The sequence below is a fragment of the Podarcis muralis genome, chromosome 5 (genome assembly GCF_964188315.1).
Source record: "Podarcis muralis chromosome 5, rPodMur119.hap1.1, whole genome shotgun sequence".
NCBI classification, from domain to species: domain Eukaryota; kingdom Metazoa; phylum Chordata; class Lepidosauria; order Squamata; family Lacertidae; genus Podarcis; species Podarcis muralis.
In genome coordinates this window covers 82,380,994-82,399,165 of record NC_135659.1, presented here as the reverse complement: position 1 = coordinate 82,399,165, position 18,172 = coordinate 82,380,994, and the positions used below count along the sequence as shown (strand labels likewise).

The window sequence follows — 18,172 nt, the reverse complement described above, 5'->3', positions numbered from 1 at the left end:
GAAACTTGCAGATAGGGCACAAAAGCAGCAGCCCCACACTCTTTCCCTGGGTCTACAGCTGCTCTTTGTCCACTGGTAGCTACCAACCTTGCCTCAAAAAACAAGGCTACTTGGAGTCATGCCTCCCCAGCTGATCTCAGTAGCCAAGCAGAAACATATGGGATCCATCCACCACTGAAAGGCCTATTCCCTTGCTGCCACTCATTGAACCTCAGAAGACACTTGAAGAAGGACCTCAGAAGATGTCCTTAATATCTGGACAGGTTCATGGGGCAGTAGGTGCTCCTTTGGATCAGGGATGGGAAATCTGTGGCTGGCAGATGTCGTTGGGCTCCCAACTCCCATCAGCCCCAGCCAGCATAGCCAAAGGTATAGGAGCTGCAGTCAGACAACATCTGGAGGACCACAGATTCTCCACCCCCACTTTGCATGCCCAGGTTCCAAACTGTAAATGTTTTTTCATCTATGTAATCAGTCCCTGCTCTTCCTTCTCCACCTCCTTATTACTGTTTACTCACCCTCCACTCTAAGGTTCCAGACAGTGCTTTTTTTAAGGAAAATAGGTGCCACTACTCACCATGAAGTTATTACAGTAAGCGCAACACTTTTTAACAACAACAAAAGAGGTGCTGGTACAGTCAAGCCTTGTTTCCCGAACAGCTTAGTTGCTGAACAAATCGGCTCCTGAACACTTCAAACTCGGAAGTAAGGGTTCTGGTTTGCAAACATTTTTCGGAAGCTGAAAGTCCGACGCGGCTTCCGCTTGAGTGCAGAAAATTCCTGCAGCCAATCAGAAGCTGTGCCTTGGTTTTCGAACATTTCCGGGAGTCGAATGGACTCCTGGAACGGATTAAGTTCAAGAACCAAGGTACCACTGTATTGCGTAGCCTTGAGTACCCCCTGAAAAAAATGTACTGGTCCCAGGGCGAGTTACAACAATTAAAACACAGTGTTAAAAACAATTTAAAACAGCTTGCAATCACATAAGTTAGGTCCTACAAATACTTATCGCAGGTGTCAAAAGCCAGAGTAGCAGGCGGGAAATCGCCTCCAGCTGACAAAACTAAGAAACAGTTGAACATTTAAAACAGAACTAGTATTTTTGTTTTGTTTTTATTCTCCTTTTAGGCTGCTGTTGCATTGCAAATAACCAATGTACAGGCAAGCGAAAATGTGGACTAGTACGCTGCTTGTCGTTATTTGCCAGGTTGCTTTAATTTGTCATTTAAACTGGACCTGACGCAGAGGCTGCCTGGAACCTGGCGGAAAATGTAATCTTTGGCTGCTCCTTTTGTGATTAAACTGGCAAAGCCCGTTGCAATTAGCATTAAGGCTCAAACTGGCAGTCCCCAGAGGAGCCGCAAGCCGGGGAGATCAGAATCTCACAACATCCTCGGCAAATAGTATTGATGGAAGCGTAACAGCTGGACCCGCTAAGTGGCCTTTTCTTACTGTAAAGTACCTAAATAAAAAACTTAAGAAGGAGAAGAAAGTATTACTCAGCAGCTAATCAGCACGATCTGTAATTAAATGTGCCAGCCTGTAATCAAGTGGGATTACCGGGAGCTTGGCGGACCAGCCCGATCCTATTATCAACCCGACGCACAGTCCAAGTTGCATCGGCACCAGCGATAGGAACTGTCAGTTCCTTTCTTCATAGCAACATGCTCAGAGCTCCGGCAGTTGACTTTGCTTTGGCAGCAGCCCGCAGAAAAAGGCACGTGGCCAAAGTCATGCCATCTTTCCCGACAGCCGTCCTGTTCTCTGAAGGAGACACATACCAAAGGCTCAGCGCCTAACCCAAATTCATCCTGACTTACATTTTCTTTCTCCCCTCCCCTTTTTGTTTTTGCAGATGGAAAATGCCTCCAGTTCCTCAGCATTCCTGTCAACCTTATCTGAAGGAGAAGACCTGGTCTTTGGATCCCTCTACACTCTCTTTGGTAAGAGTAGGGATGGGGAGAGACATAGCTTTGTGCAAAAACCTGCAAGCTACCAGCAGATGTAGCATGGGGATGTGGCGGGGACCTTGGAGTTTGCTTGAACCAGCGTTATTTTATTGCTTGGAAGTGCTTTGCTGTTTGGCTCTAGTCACGAGATTCCACTACAGCGTCATGTGTCAGGGAAATGCTACCTGAGGCAGGAATCCAAAACTGGAAGCCTCTTGGGAATTAAAATCCTGGCGCTGGATATAGGTATTATTTTTCATTCAAAGCGAGGATGGGGAAGCTGTGTCCCTGCTGCTGGACTCTGACTCCCCATCAACCCCACTGAAATTATAGGAATTTTACCAAGGCCCTTGTCTTAATGTACAAATCGCTGAACAACTTGGGGCCAGGATACTTTAAGGGACCGCCTGAGTCCTGATCACAGAGGCCACCCAGAGGAGTGCTATAAGTTGCACCTCACATTACAGGGGTCCAGCTGTTCCAGATCTGAATTCTGCTGCTGCTGCTAACACTTTTAAAAACGTACAAGAGATCCTGTTCACAGATTTCCTTCAGGACAACTAGTTTGGCCCAAATGGAAGAAATGAAAGACTAAGGCTGCATACACACCATACATTTAAAGCACATTCCACCACCACCCACAACAAATTATGGGAACCGTAGTTCACCCCTCATTGAGGTACAATTCCCAGCACCCTTAAAAAAACTACAATTCCTAGGATTCTTGGGGGGGTGGTGCTTTAAATGTATTGGGTCTATGCAGCCATTGACTGTCTCTCTTATCCCAGGGCTTGAGATGCAGCCCCACCTCCTACTCCTTGACTGGAGCCCTATTGGGTGTTCCTTAGATTTCAAGGTAGTATTGTCTACTGTACTAAATCAGCTCATCTGGCTCATTTGGCAGACTGGGAGTGGCCACCAATACCATATAACACTGGTCCTGAAAAACCTACATTGGCTCCAAGTACATTTCCAAGCACAATTCAAAGTGTTGGTGCTGACCTTTAAATCCCTAAATGGCCTCAGCCCAGTGTCTCCACCCCTATTGTTCAGCCCGGACTCTGAGGGTCTTTTGGCAGTTCCCTCACTGCGAGAAGTGAGGTTACAGGGAACCAGGCAGAGGGCCTTCTTGGTAGTGGCACCTGCCCTGCGGAACGCCCTCCCACCAGATGTCAACGACTATCTGACATTTAGAAGACATCTGATGGCAGTCCTGTTTAACGTTTGATGTTTTATTGTGTTTTTAATATTCTGTTGGGAGCCGCCCAGAGTGGTTGGGGAAACTCAGCCAGATAGGTGGGGTATAAATTAATAAATGATGATGATGATGAAACAACAACAGTGGGCTGTTAGAAGGATGCTTTGCCAGGCACCAGGTACGGTATACGGTAAATAACCACAAGAAGGGAGAACAGGGTCTTGAAGTTGTTTGCACCTGGAAATCAGACTGAGCAGACACACAGAACACCTGGTTGCAGTTCCCCCCACTATGGTGAAATGGAGTCTATTTCTATTGAAATTATAGTAATTATTTCTAAATTTGCATCCATGCATATCAATGGCAGCATTCACATTTTATGCAAATCTGTGCCCCCTTTTGCACTCTTCCTGGTGATGCGTCTCCTTTTTAGCGTGTGTGATACGTAAGTGAACACCCTCACCCAGCTTTCACAGACTGTGATCCTGGTCACAGTTCCAAAAGCGGGGTAATTCTGCTTCAGCCACTCTCAGCACTGGGCGAACAGCGCGGCACGAGAACAGAAACTCGATACACACGATCCCAGCCATCTGCCTTGCCGGGGACTTGTCTGTTTCAGGCTTCCAAAGGCAGCAGGGGAAATTAATCAGTGTCAGACCTGTCTGCTTCCTGGAGATGCTTAATGATGCACTGAAAAAGGGATCACTGCTGTCAGAGTGAAAGGGGATTGATGGTCCCTTGGCAAAAATAACTTGGAAAATAAAGGGATCAACCTGGGTGTCTTATCAGGCAAGTGCTCTGAGCTCGGAGATGCAGTCAAATCAGTCCCATGCTCTCACGTTCTCACTTTTTATTCCTAAACCAGGAGACTGCAAAACATTCCACTGCATGAGTCACAAGAATACTTAAGTGTACCAATGTTCATGAATGTTAACATACCTTCATATAGAACATACTGGAAGAAAATTTCCTCGTACACACTCAGTTGACAGGGGTGCCAAGTTGAATAAAATATTGGGGGGGGCAGGTAAGCCCTGCCCCACATAATTGATCAGGTAACATGGTGCACGCACAACATTTGAATGGTAATGCCCATCAACGGGGGGGGGGGGCAGCTCCCTAAAATATTTCACTGGGGGGGGGGCAAAGGAGTTGGCTCCCATGCCCTCTGATCAAGGCTATGTGTATTTCTCATCTTTCAAATAAAAGAAAACTCCAACTCCAAATTCTGCAGCTAGCAAAGCTAAATTCTGCAACCTGCATGAAGTATGCAAATTGGATAAATCTGCATAACTTCATTTATTTTGTCTAATGTGCATGCCTTAAAAAAAAAGCAAGTCCTATTATGTATACAGTGGTACCTTGGGTTAAGTACTTAATTCGTTCCGGAGGTCCATTCTTAACCTGAAACTGTTCTTAACCTGAAGCACCACTTTAGCTAATGGGGCCTCCTGCTGCTGCTGCGCCGCCAGAGCACAATTTCTGTTCTCATCCTGAAGCAAAGTTCTTAACCCGAGGTAATATTTCTGGGTTAGCGGAGTCTGTAACCTGAAGCGTATGTAACCTGAAGCATATGTAACCTGAGGTACCACTGTATTCTGTTCTGGGAGGAATAAAGAGTTATATTAGTCCTGGAGCCCCATCTGTAACTACTAGGAATTCTATTCCACTACCTCTTTTAAAAACAAAAGCAGGGGTTCTCCAGAAGCCTGATTACTTAATTCCACTTTCTGCACATTAATCCCATGCATTTCTAATTAAAAAAGAAGAAAATGTGGGTTTGTATGTCAAAACCACGGCCGGGGTCCACATATTAGTGCTGCAACTGGAGGTCATGGCATGACTCACTGGACCAACTGCCTTCTGTGCTGTGGACCTCCAGGGGCTTGTAGGCTCCGGTGGAAATCAGCACTCCACCAGCACCTCCAATCCTTTGTGTCGGAGGATCCCAAAACTGCATCTAATGCACTTTCAAAACACTCTCCAAAAGTGTAACACAGAAGTGCTCTAAATAACTAGCACTCATTTGCCAGGAATAACTCAGCATCAGTTTTGCATTACGCTGTCGATGCCAAGTTGGAATAAGTCTGTGGCTGCAAGATAGACATGCAAGAAGTTTCTTGAGAAGCCATTGCCATTTGCTGGCGATCCCCCTCTGGCCACCTCACCACTACCACTGCCCTAAATTATTGCTTTGTCCTTGACCATCAAGCCAAACCTTAGCAATTATCCTGATGTTTTGAGCTGGTCTGGCAATATCCTTGCAGTGCCAGTCCATGCTTTCTTGGTGACAAGTTTGTTCTGAAGTCAATCTTAAGAAAAGGCAGGCTTCCTCCAGGGAACCTGACCAGATATTATGGTCTGCGTTACAGGAAAAGAGGAACAGCCAACCCTGTCCTGCAAAATCTCTCACGGCACAGAGGCTTGATGGTGCGGGATTGACTGATTGACTGATTGACTGATTGACTGATTGACTGATTGATTGATTGATTGGTTGATTGGTTGATTTTTGATGGTGATGCCAATTTACTCCTAGCTTGTGGGGTGGGGTGGGGGGCAGATAAATGCTATCTCATTAATTGTGCTGCAAGCATGTTGGCAAAGAAAGGCCAACCTGCTCAGAATTGTCCATTCACATAATGGATCTCAACTGCGGAAATTTGATTTTGCACTCAATGAGTTTCAGTGCTGCTTAAGAATAGCAATGCTTTGGACATGTTTCACTTTTATTTATGTAATGAATTTATATGCTCTTTGGTTGCAAAACAAAAAACCCTCAAAACGGTTTACAAAAGATCAAACAGTAAAACTGAGAAAAAATCACAACCCTACTTTAAAACATACAAATGCTAAAACAGATTACAATTACCAGAGTTTTCTAAGCACCTGGGTAGGCTTGTTTAAGCAAGATTTTGTTGTTGTTGTTGTCGTTTAGTCATGTCCAACTCTTCGTGACCCCATGGACCAGAGCACGCCAGGCACTCCTGTCTTCCACTGCCTCCCGCAGTTTGGTCAAACTCATGCTGGTAGCTTCAAGAACACCATCCAACCATCTCGTCCTCTGTCGTCCCCTTCTTCTTGTGCCCTCCATCTTTCCCAACATCAGGGTCTTTTCCAGGGAGTCTTCTCTTCTCATGAGGTGGCCAAAGTATTGGAGCCTCAGCTTCACGATCTGTCCTTCCAGTGATCACTCAGGGCTGATTTCCTTCAGAATGGATAGGTTTGATCTTCTTGCAGTCCATGGGACTCTCAAGAGTCTCCTCCAGCACCATAATTCAAAAGCATCAATTATTTGGCGATCAGCCTTCTTTATGGTCCAGCTCTCACTTCCATACATCACTACTGGGAAAACCATAGCTTTAACTATACGGACCTTTGTTGGCAAGGTGATGTCTCTGCTTTTTAAGATGCTGTCTAGGTTTGTCATTGCTTTTCTCCCAAGAAAAGAAAAGATTGTTTTTAGCAGATGCCAAAAAGAGTACAGTAAAGGTGCTTGATTGGCCTCAATAGGCAGGGAATTCCGAAGTGTAGGCACTGCAACACTAAGCGAGCGAGTTCTTACAAATGTGGCTTGTAAGGGTTTTATGTGGCACCTGCATTAGCACCAATTCCACTGATCAAAGCAGAAAAGTGGGCAGATGGCAGGTAAGGTGACCTTGCAGATGTTCTTAACATGGGTCCCCACTGTGGAAGCTCATGTGCTTCAGGACGGGGTGGGGGGGGGAAGGAGCTGTGAGGAATCAGGTGATATCAGGGAGTAGGGCTAGATGCACAGCCCTGCAGCCCAATGTGACCTCTTGCACATCTGATTAGGGCTCATCACTGGAGGCCAAGAGACACGCCCACCCCATAGCTCAGTGGTAGAGCATCAGTTTTGCATGCAGAAAGTCCCAGGTTCCATCCCCAGCCTCTCCAGTTCAGGCTGGGAAAATTGTTGTTATTTATTTATTAGATCTGTATACCACCTTTCATCAAAAGACCTCAGGGTCGCAAGATAAAAACACGAGATAAAAGCACATATAAATAGTTAAGGAACGTTGTTGCCTGGCACCTAAAGATATATAATGAAGGTGCCAGGTGAACTTCCCTGGGGAGAGCATTCCACAAATGGGGAGCCACTGCAGAAAAGGCCCTGTTCTCGTGTTGCCACCCTCCGGACCTGTCTCTGAAACCATGGATAGCTGCTGGCAGTGAGGTGTAGAGAACACTGAGCAACTTTCAAGGATCCCGTGTTTCTCTAGTCCTCATCAGAACACTGGAGAGAAACTCCCAGATGTTTTGCCTATAGCATACACAGAAGAGCACACGCTCTCTTCTTCCCTTTAACCCCCCGTGTTCTCCAGTGACTGTACAGCTTTTTACAACCACAACCGTTTTCTCCATGCCGTTTCGTTAGCTAATCCAGGATGATTCGTCAGGTCACGGGACGGAGGAAAACCTGACTCTGCAATCTTTCCGCACTGCTAATAAAACAGCCTGTAAAATAATATGTGTAATGGATATGGTTAATAAAGCGCCATGTAAGGGAGAAAAAGAAAAAGCTTTGCATTAGAAACCATGGAGAGGAGTGGAAACAAGGACATATGTTTCCTATTCTTTCATGTGATTTACACTCCACAAGCAAATGCGCGTCACTTAGGAACAAGCTGGGGCAGGCGTCGCCAATGTGGCTCCTTCCAGATGTTAAGGTAAAGGGACCCCTGACCATTAGGTCCAGTTGTGACCGACTCTGGGGTTGCGGTGCTCATCTCGCTTTATTGGCCGAGGGAGCCAGCGTACAGCTTCCGGGTCTTGTGGCCAGCATGACTAAGCCACTTCTGTCAAACCAGAGCAGTGCCCGGAAACACTGTTTACCTTCCTGCTGGAGTGGTACCTATTTATCTACTTGTACTTTGACATGCTTTTGAACTGCTAGGTTTGCAGGAGCAGGGACCGAGCAACAGGAGCTCACCCCGTCGCGGGGATTTGAACCGTAAGTCCTAGGCTCTGCGGTTTAACCCACAGCGCCACCCGCGTTCCAGATGTTGCTGGACTCCAAATCTCATCATCCCTGACCATTGACGGTTACTGGCTGGTGGGAGCCCCAAAATATCTGGAGGGCGCCATGTTGGCTACCACTGATCTAGGGCCACAGAGGACTTGGCACAGGAAAACTGGCTATCGAGACTGTTCTACACCTCCAGCATGTTACTGTTATCATAATATTTAATTTGCAAGCTAATCTATCAAGAAGTCATTCCAATCGCCCATAGCCTGCCCTTGGAGTAATCAGGATCTCTTTGGTGGTTACACAGGAAAACTCTTTTTAAATGAAATTAGCATGACTTAATAGAAAAGGAAAATCCAGGGCATTAAATTTTAATTACCACTGTTGTCTCAACTATGTTCAAACAAAAGAACAGCTTGTCCCTGCAGCCCCCGTTGGATTTTGCATAATCTCCACAATGTTCCTTCTCCTGTTTATTTTGCGCACACAATATATTATTGTAGAAAGCAGATCTATATGTGAGGAAGATTGCCAGGAAGGTCTGCGGGGGGGGGAGGGGGGGAGGTGGACGCGGGGGGGGGGGGAGAATTGGACATCGCCGCTCTCAAGCTTGTAGGATGAAACTCAGCTGAAAACGGCGTCTCCTGCTTTGCCGGCATGAAGGTCGGGTTCCGCCATTCAAACCACACGGGGCATTATTCCGGCTCAAAATACCCCTATGCATCACTGACATTAACGGGGAGACAATGAGAAAAATGTGCTGCTGGATCCAACCAAAGGTGCATTTAGTGGTCTTACAAATGATATTGAACTGCATCTCTCACCAGCCCCTGCCAGTGTAGCCGTTGATCAGGATTTGGGTAGCTCAGTTGGTTAGGGTTTGGCACTGGTAACACCAAGGTTGCAGGTTCGATCCCCATATGCGACAGCTGCATGTTCCTACATTGCAAGGGGGGCTGGGATAGATGATCCTCAGGGTCCCTTCCAACTCTACAATTCCATGGTTCTGTGATCTAGTTCAGTACCCTGCTCCCACAGTGGTTGGGGAAAAGCTGCCCTAAATAATACTAGTAGCAGCAGCAATGGTAACAAGGTAAAAGTAAAGGGACCCCTGACCATTAGGTCCAGTCCTAACCGACTCTGGGGTTGCGGCGCTCATCTCGCTCTATAGGCCGAGGGAGCCGGCGTACAGCTTCCAGGTCATGTGGCTTCCGGGTCACTAAGCCGCCTCTGGAGAACCAGAGCAGCGCACGAAAACGCCATTTACCTTCCCACTGGAGCGGTACCTATTTATCTACTTGCACTTTGACGTGCTTTTGAACTGCTAGGTTTGCAGGAGCCGGGACAGAGCAACTGGAGCTTACCCCGTCGCGGGGATTCGAACCGCCGACCTTCTGATCGGCAAGTCCTAGGCTCTGTGGTTTAACCCACAGCGCCACCCGCGTCCCTATAATGGTAACAAATAAGTAGCATATTACAGTAACATGTAGAACAAATGTGCAGACTGGGTATTGCAACACAGCTAGGTATTTGCGAGTGGATGTAGCTTTGACACACCTTTGTCCATTCTTTCTCCAGCCATTCACTGACTGGACGTGGAATTTAGTACGGCTCACTCTTTCCTTTTCCCACAGGTGTAGTCTCTCTCTTTGGAAACTCTCTCCTGCTGCTGGTAGCTTATCGGAAGAGAGCCGTCCTGAAACCTGCCGAATTCTTCATCGTGAACCTTGCCATCAGTGATGTGGGCATGACCGCAACCCTCTTCCCTCTGGCCACGCCATCCTTCTTTGCACACAGGTAGCTTGCTTTGCTCATTTGCTCATGTTGTTGCATCCTTGGGTTCCACTCTTCCATTTCGAAAGTAAAACCAAATTTCTAATCCTTGTGGGTAAAACTGCATGGACGATACATGGCTCGTGTCAGAAGACTGGGGGTGGCGTTCTTCTGCCTTGCCACTATAGCTCATTCCTGCTCTCCCTGCCCAGCAGAAACAGATTGCTGGCAGGATCAACAATCCTAACCAAGTCTACTCAGAAGTAGGCCCTACTGAATTTGAGATGAATTACTCTCAGATAACCAGGGTTCGAACTGAAGCCTAAATCACGCAAAAGCTGTTCTGTTTGCATAATTTGTGTGCAAATTTGCAAATTTGCAATCATTGATTCTATGTTTTCGAAATTACAAGAAAAGAACAAGTGACTGTATGCTGAATACTGATTTTACACAGGTTGCGGAATTCAACTTTTCCTGTTGCGGGATGGCTGGATGGGTATCTCATGGAGCACACGCGGTTCTGTGATTAGGATGCTTTTTTATCATTGTTATTGGCCGCTGTGCAAAGTCCTGCTTGGACCAGTGATGCTCAAGCACCTCTTTCTGTGACTGGGTTGCCTGGGACACAAGGCCTTGTGGGAAAATCATTTATTTCCCCTAGTTATCTCTCCCTTCCAGGTGGCTGTTCAACCATGCTATGTGCACTTTCTATGCCTTTTGTGGAGTTCTCTTTGGCCTGTGCAGTCTTACCAGCCTGACAGCCCTGAGTACCGTTTGCTGTATGAAAGTCTGTTATCCGGCGTATGGTAGGTGCTGGGGTACACAACGTAAACATCCTCCCTCTTGCTAAGCATCTCTGTCTCTCTTCTGTTCCTCTCTCTCCTCTCCTCCCTCCCCACCCCAGGGCTTGGCAACTCTTTCACAGGGTTAGGAAAGTCGTGAATCTCTTAGCAACATCCCTCCTAGGAGAACTGTCCATTAGGGAGCCTATTCATCAAAGGTTTGAAATTGCAGTAATTAGCACAAAAAAATAATACAGCAGCTACCCATTTTCCCCTTTTCATTTGCATATGTAGATTAATCACCAGCCTGTCTGCTATTTTGTGTCCAACTTCTAAGTCCTAAGATATATGATTGTGGAGGGAGACAACTTATTTTCACCGCTGTCAGTCATGGGGGCATATTATTATTTGTCTCCTTCCTGCACTCAGACAATTCAGAACCTTTTGGTACATCAGTAAAGGAGGACATAAATGCTCGCGATGGTGAAAGAGGCAAATAAAAATTGCTCACGCAAATTAGCATTTTGATGACAGAATCGCATAATCTGAAAGCATAAAGCAGGGTTGGCTAATCCTTTTCAGCCCAAGAGGGGCATTCAAGGTTGAATGGGTAGAAAGAGTCTCCCATGGTGAGGGACTTCGAGAAGAAGTAGGCTCTCAGGTGGCCGCTGGGAGGGTCTACTTCTCTCTGTGTGGATAAATGATAGCATATACATAATATAAATATGGTAAAGGGCCTTATAGTTATCTTCTTTCTCTCCTTTTTGGGGTTGTTTTTTTCTTTTTATTCATCTTGTTCTGTAGACTGGGGTGGAATCTACACACATATAAAAAAAAGTTCTGAAAATGCTTTTTTAAAAGCATATTTAAAAATAGATTGAATTTTCCATAAGGCTCCCCATCGCCATCTAGTGTCACATTGTATATTGTGCTTAAAACGCACTTAAAATGTTTTAATTGCAGCTGTATGCAATTGGTGTTTGTAGCAAAGGTGGCCTTCGAACATGTATAACACTCAATGCAAATCCATACACACCCCGACAGCACATGCAGAAACACAACTCTCTCTCTTTCTCTCTTAATTAAATTTGTCTACCGTCCTCTTAGATCTCAGGACAGTTCACAACATAAAATTACTATCTTTCTTCTTCTTCTTTGGCGATCACACGTAGCCGAGTAAGATTGTCTTCCATTAACATGGTTTTAACAGTGAGTCTGTAAGTGACTGTGGAGGCCAATTCTGGATCCACATGTCCTTCCACAGTGGGGACATTGGTTTCTGGGCGGGAGCTGATCACGGTGTGGATTTGCCAAGCATGCCTTCCTCCTAGCACGTTTCTCCCTTGTGTCCTGAGTTCGAGTGTCTTCAAAGCCCATGACATCTTTGGTAAAGGCTGTTCTCCAACTGGAGCGCACACAGGCCAGTGTTTCCCAGTTGTCAGTGTTTATACAGTGGTACCTCGGGTTAAGTACTTAATTCATTCCGGAGGTCTTTTTTTAACCTGAAACTGTTCTTAACCTGAAGCACCACTAATAGGGCCTCCCGCTGCCGCCGCCCCACTGGAGCACGATTTCTGTTCTCATCCTGAAGCAAAGTTCTTAACCCGAGGTACTATTTCTGGGTTAGCGGAGTCTGTAACCTGAAGCGTATGTAACCCGAGGTAACACTGTACTACATTTTTTTAGATTTGCCTTGAGGTAGTCTTTAAACCTCTTTTCTTGACCACCTGCATTACGCTTCCCATTTTTAAGTTCGGAATAGAGTAGTTGCTTTGGAAGGCGATCATCAGGCATCCGCACAACATGACCAGTACACATACACACACATACACAGAATACATAATAAAAACAAAAACAAAGACAATCCAATAACCCCCCAGTTCCACAACACATTTTAAAAGGGGATCAGATGTCAATCAGCCCAAGGCCTGGTTAAAGAGAAACATATTTGTCCAGCACCTAAAGATGCATAGTGAAGGCACCAGGCAAGCTCCCCTGGGGAGAGCATTCCACAAACAGGAAGCCACTGCAGAAAAGACCAGTTCCTGTGTTGCCACCCTCTGGACCTCTCATGGAGGAGGCACACAAAGAAGGGCTTCAGATGATGGTCTCAGGGTCCAAGTGGGCTCCTATGTAGAGAGGCTGTCCTTGAGGTTTTGCGGTCCTGAGCTGCTTAAGGCTTTATAGGTCAAAACCCAAACATGGGCCTGGAAACTAAATAGTAGCAAGTGCCGGTGGGACTGGATCAGTGTAATATGCTCAGCTGAACCAGATAGTACATAAATGCTGCTATGGCCTAACTAGGGATGGGAGAAGAATTAGATTCAGTTCTTGTTTAAAGGTGAACTTGATGTAATCCACACTTTGCAAGACAGTACAAGAACCAAGATACAGTCGCTCTTTGAAATTTGCACTTCTCCAAATTTTCTAGTGCAGTTCTCCAGCCAAGTAATGTGTGCAGAAATGTGTATACTAGCATAAAGTGTGCATATAAATGCCTGTATTGGTGAAATCAGCATGCGGATATGCATTATATGGGGGGAAACTACTTGCAGAAATGTGTAAAATAATAAGGGAAATTGACAGGTCCATCCATCCGTAAACCCAGCCAAGAAGTGCATTTTCTCTCTCAGGAAGCAAAAGAAAAAAGAAAAAGCTTCCTTTTGGGCAGTGTGGGGTTATTATAGCCCTTAGCCCGGCTTCCCTCAACCTGGAGCTCACCAAATTTTTTTGGACTACATGTCCCATCATCCCTTGCCATTGGCCCTATTGGTCTGGGGTTCTTGGGAGTTGTAGTCCAAAACATCTGGAGGGCACCAGGCTGGGTAAGACTGCCTTGCTTTTTATTCATTTACAGTGGTACCTTAGTTTATGAACGTAATCCATTACAGAAGTCGGTTCTTAAACCAAGGTGTGCTTTCCCATAGCAGTGGGGGACTCAATTTACAAATGGAACACACTCAACAGGAAGCGAAACATGTTCTTATTCCAAGGCAAAGTTCAGAAACCAAAACACCTACTTCCGGGTTTGCAGTGTTCTTAAACCAAGGTACCACTGTATTTGTTGGCAGCATCTGTGTGCCACCATGTAAGCTTTGGGTACTGAACAACAAACAAAATATATAATGTACCGTATTTTTCGCTCTATAGGGCGCACCGGATCATAGGGCCACCTAGTTTTTAGGGGGGGAAATAAAGAAAAACAATTTTTCCCCCCAGCCCCAAAGAGCAAAGAAGCCAAGACAGCCAGTGGGATCCATCCTTCCTCTTTAGCCATGCACAACCTCTCCAGCCGGGAGAGGCTGCGCACAGCTTTGTTTTTAGCCGCGGGGCTTCCCCCGACCCCAGCCCCCAGAACAGATCTGGGAGTGGAGGCAAGGTTGTGCAGCCTTGCCACCGCTCCCGGAGCTTGCAGGCTGGGGGAGCGCTCCGAAGGTTTGCGGATAGCTGCCTGAAGCCCGGGGAGCACAGTGGGAGTTGGCACTGTGCTCCCCGGGCTTCAGGCTGCAGGCTGCTATCCGCAAGTGTTTGGAGCCCGGCGGGAACTCCCGCCGTTCTCCGAAGGCTTGAGGATAGCTTCCTGAAGCCTGGAGAGCGAGAGGGGTCGGTGCGCACCGACCCCTCTTGCTCTCCAGGCTTCAGCGAAAGCCTACATTCGCTCTATAGGACGCACACACATTTCCCCTTCATTTTTGGAGGGGGAAAAGTGCGTCCTATAGAGTGAAAAATACGGTAAATATAAATCAGGCCTTTTCTTAGCTCTGTTTCATCTGAAAACCAGTAAAATGTGTGTGTGTGTGTGTGTGTGTGTGTGTGTGTGTATGGCTGTAGGACATTTGTTGTCGTGCCACTCCATGCGCACTTTGTGTGAACGAAATTTAGCACGACCTGCTTGTATTTCAGTCAAAAACTCAGAGTTTGGTAATTCAACAGGTACTGCAGTGTGAAAGGAACATTAGAAAACTGCAGAGATGCAGTAGCCTCATAATCAGGAAAACTAATGCAATGTTCTCTACGTCTGAATGCACCCCATGAAAGCAGAATAAATCCACCGCTAATGCACTGTTATTATTTTGTCACGAGCACACGGCAGAATGCGCCGGCAACATCACATCAGTCTGAAGGGGCCCAGAGATTGCAGCGCAAGGGATCAATAGCAGCACCTTCTTTCTCCTCCCAACTCCTCCAGCTCCTACAAACATGTGGCCTGTTTCCTCTTCCAACCCAGATTCTCCCCAAAAAGTTGAAATCCAGCCACATCCAAGATGCTATTAGAGATGCTAAATGCTTTTACTGACAGCTCTGTTCGCAGAGGAAATAGGAAGAAAAACACCTGACACGTACCAATAAATAAATTTTAGAACAGGGCAAGATTTGACGTAGACACACAAACATTAAAAATAAATATATCAAGACTCCTTGCACTCCACTCTGCTCCTCCTTCCTTCCTGCCCAGGGTGGTCCCGCCTTCTGCCTGCCCCTCATCACATGGGGCAGGGCCTTGGCAGTGGTGGCCTCTCTCCCTCCTTGCCTGCTCTCCAGCAGCCATTACAAGCTGCCCAAGGGAGGAGGCTGGCAGTGGCGGCCATGCAGAGGCAACGGGATGCGCCTTTGCAGCCACCGCTGTCGTCCTCCTTCCTCAGCTCAACAGTGGGGACACTGGCAGAGGAAATAAGGACCTTCTGGGATCAAATCAGAACCTGGGGTGGCTTTCGTAATTCCGGGACTGTCCCTTGAAAATCGGGACACTTGGAGGGTATGCCATTTATAGATTCCCCACCTCCCCACTATACATTGAAGCACATGGGCTTTGTGTGCAGCCAACACGGAGCTCAAGGGACATCTCTTCTTAGTTAGACAGATTACTGGAGAAGGTGGAAGAAAGATAAAGGCTACCTTTAGCTACTAAGCTTCAGCCAACAAGCAGCTCTGCCTCCCCTCTGCGATTACGGCTTCTGTTTTCCCAAGGACTATGGAACACAGTTCCACCGCCTCACAATCTTATCTTTCCTCTAATGCACTACTGCATTTCCCCACTAGGAAACGACTAATCTCAGCATATCTTTAATTGCCTGGTTTCAAAGAAATGTTAGCCTTGCATATGTCTGAAGGTTGTTGTTGTTGTTTTTTAAATTAAGCCTTTGGAAGATCAGAGAGTTTAGGATTTAAGCAAGGGAGGCAAGGGAGCACACAGAAAAATCCAGCTTGCCTAGCACAAACTGCCTTTTAGAGGAGGGGAATTCTGATAAGACAAACATTCTATTTTACATTTAAAAAAAATATAAGCTGCCCTTCTGTCACTTTGCAAAATCTTTCTCCACGTTGTTGTTTTTTTAAAAAAGTGTTTTTACCAAACGTACAAATGGAACTTCGATGCCAAACATGAGCAGTAAAAATGATAAAGTAAAATAATATAAAATATATGGACTGCTTTTATGTCCCTTGGCTAGTGTCTTCACCCCAGTATAATTTCCAGCCTATTCCTTTGCTATATTTAACTTCTGCTCTTTACTACTAGTCCTCACCGTTGCTCAGTTTGGAAGCCTTACCAATTTCCTGCAGGTAATTTATTACAACTTAAGCTTTTACTTTGTCCAATGCTGCATCTCATGAAGAATGGAAGAGCTGGATTAACACTGTTCCTAGCTACACTCCTGCATGGGGCCTTGCACGGCAAGGATTCATCCACAGCAGCGTTCATCAAATTCCCACTTGCCCTGTTCACTGCCTGCGGTAAAGGTAAAGGGACCCCTGACCATTAGGTCCAGTCGTGACCGACTCTGGGGTTGCGGTGCTCATCTCGCTTTACTGGCTGTGGGAGCCGGCGTACAGCTTCCGGGTCATGTGGCCAGCATGACTAAGCCGCTTCTGGCGAACCAGAGCAGCGCACAGAAACGCCGTTTACCTTCCCACCAGAGCAGTACCTATTTATCTACTTGCACTTTGACATGCTTTTGAACTGCTAGGTTGGCAGGAGCAGGAACCGAGCAATGGGAGCTCACCCCGTCGCGGGGACTCAAACCGCCAACCTTCTGATCAGCAAGTCCTAGGCTCTGTTTAACCCACAGCGCCACCTGCGTCCCTTCACTGCCTGCGGAGGTATCTCCAAATTTCTGTTACCTGGTTCCTTTGGGTTTTCCATTGGAGAAACATAACAAACTGGTCTAGAACCAATATAGCAGGGATGGGGAACCTGTGGACCTCCAGATGTGGTCGGAACCCAACTCCAATGAACCCCAGGCAGAACAGCCAGTGGCCAGGGATGATGGGAAGTGAAGTCCACCCCCAATATAGGATTGTAGTGCGTGCACACACACACATTACACAAGTGTGTAGTATATATTAAGTGTGTATATATTAGGGATGTGGAGGGGTTTTTTGTTTTGTTTGCTTTTTAATTAGAAACCCATGTATTCTAATTTCAAGCCAATGCACCAACCAAAACACAACTCTCCTTAGAAATTCGCTAAATTTCTCCTAATTTTGCAATGCAGTATGCGAGCCAACCAATGCGTATGCAAATGCACATACAATCATACCTCGGGTTGAATATGCTTCAGGATGAGTGTTTTCGGGTTGCGCTCCGCGGCGACCCGGAAGTAACGGATTTTGCTGCTCGTGCATGCGCAGACGCTCAAAATGACGTCACGCGCATGCACGGAAATAGACGTGCAGATGTGGGCTGCTTTCGCTTCAGGATGCGAACGGGGCTCCAGAACGTCCCAGAGGTACCACTGTATCAGGAGAAAGTGTACAGAAAGATGCATACATTAGTGGAAAATAATGTATCAATTTTATGCGTACTAGGGGGAACTTGCTTGCAAAAATGTGTATATTACTCAAAATTGCATATGGGAATGTGTGCGAGGGATTCAACTTTGTGCCAAGGCAGTCGTTCCATCGGAGCAACTATTCAGGCTTGTCAGATGGAACCATCTCCCTTGTCCTCATCTGCCCTGTGTGCTGTTCTGGAGTTTCTCCTGACACCCCTCAAGCCTATTTCAGGGGCTGCACAGGGGGATAGAGATTCCTGTTGCCCACATGGAAGTCCTTGTGCAGGGCTCTGCTGATACGACTCGTTAACTGAAGCCTGTCCTGTGTTTTTTTTGGGGGGGGGGGGATTGCACTGAAATGCTGATGAAGTTTCACAAGTTGCTGCTGAAATGTGGAGAACTGAATTTAAGAGAGTGTGTGTCTGTTCATGCACACGTACGTGGCTGTACTAGAACATTGTTTTCCATTGCACCTTCATCCCATGCATTCCACCCCATGTAACACTGGTGTTTGCAGCGCTGTTTCTCTTCCGCTGCAGTTCATCTTCCACCAAAAGCGATGTCATTCGGCTCGCTGGTTGGCAAAACGATGTGACCTGAGTATTTTTCACATAATTTGTGGCGTAAAATATGCAATTACATTGCCGTTGTGTTATTCCACCCCGTTCATTCCAATGCAAAGGAAAAGCAATGCAAACAAAGCAGGAGAA

The 18,172-nt window shown here is 46.4% G+C and overlaps 1 protein-coding gene across 1 annotated transcript in view; it reads left to right on the top strand.

Annotated features, from left to right (window-relative positions):
• The first annotated feature begins 1,855 nt into the window (after positions 1-1,855).
• Positions 1,856-18,172, top strand: part of LOC114599625 (opsin-5-like) — a 27,577-nt gene continuing 11,260 nt past the window's right edge. The window contains exons 1-3 of the mRNA XM_077928088.1: positions 1,856-1,943; positions 9,769-9,931; positions 10,586-10,713. Coding sequence (XP_077784214.1) covers positions 1,856-1,943; positions 9,769-9,931; positions 10,586-10,713 — 379 coding nt within the window. The remainder of the gene's footprint in view (positions 1,944-9,768; positions 9,932-10,585; positions 10,714-18,172) is intronic.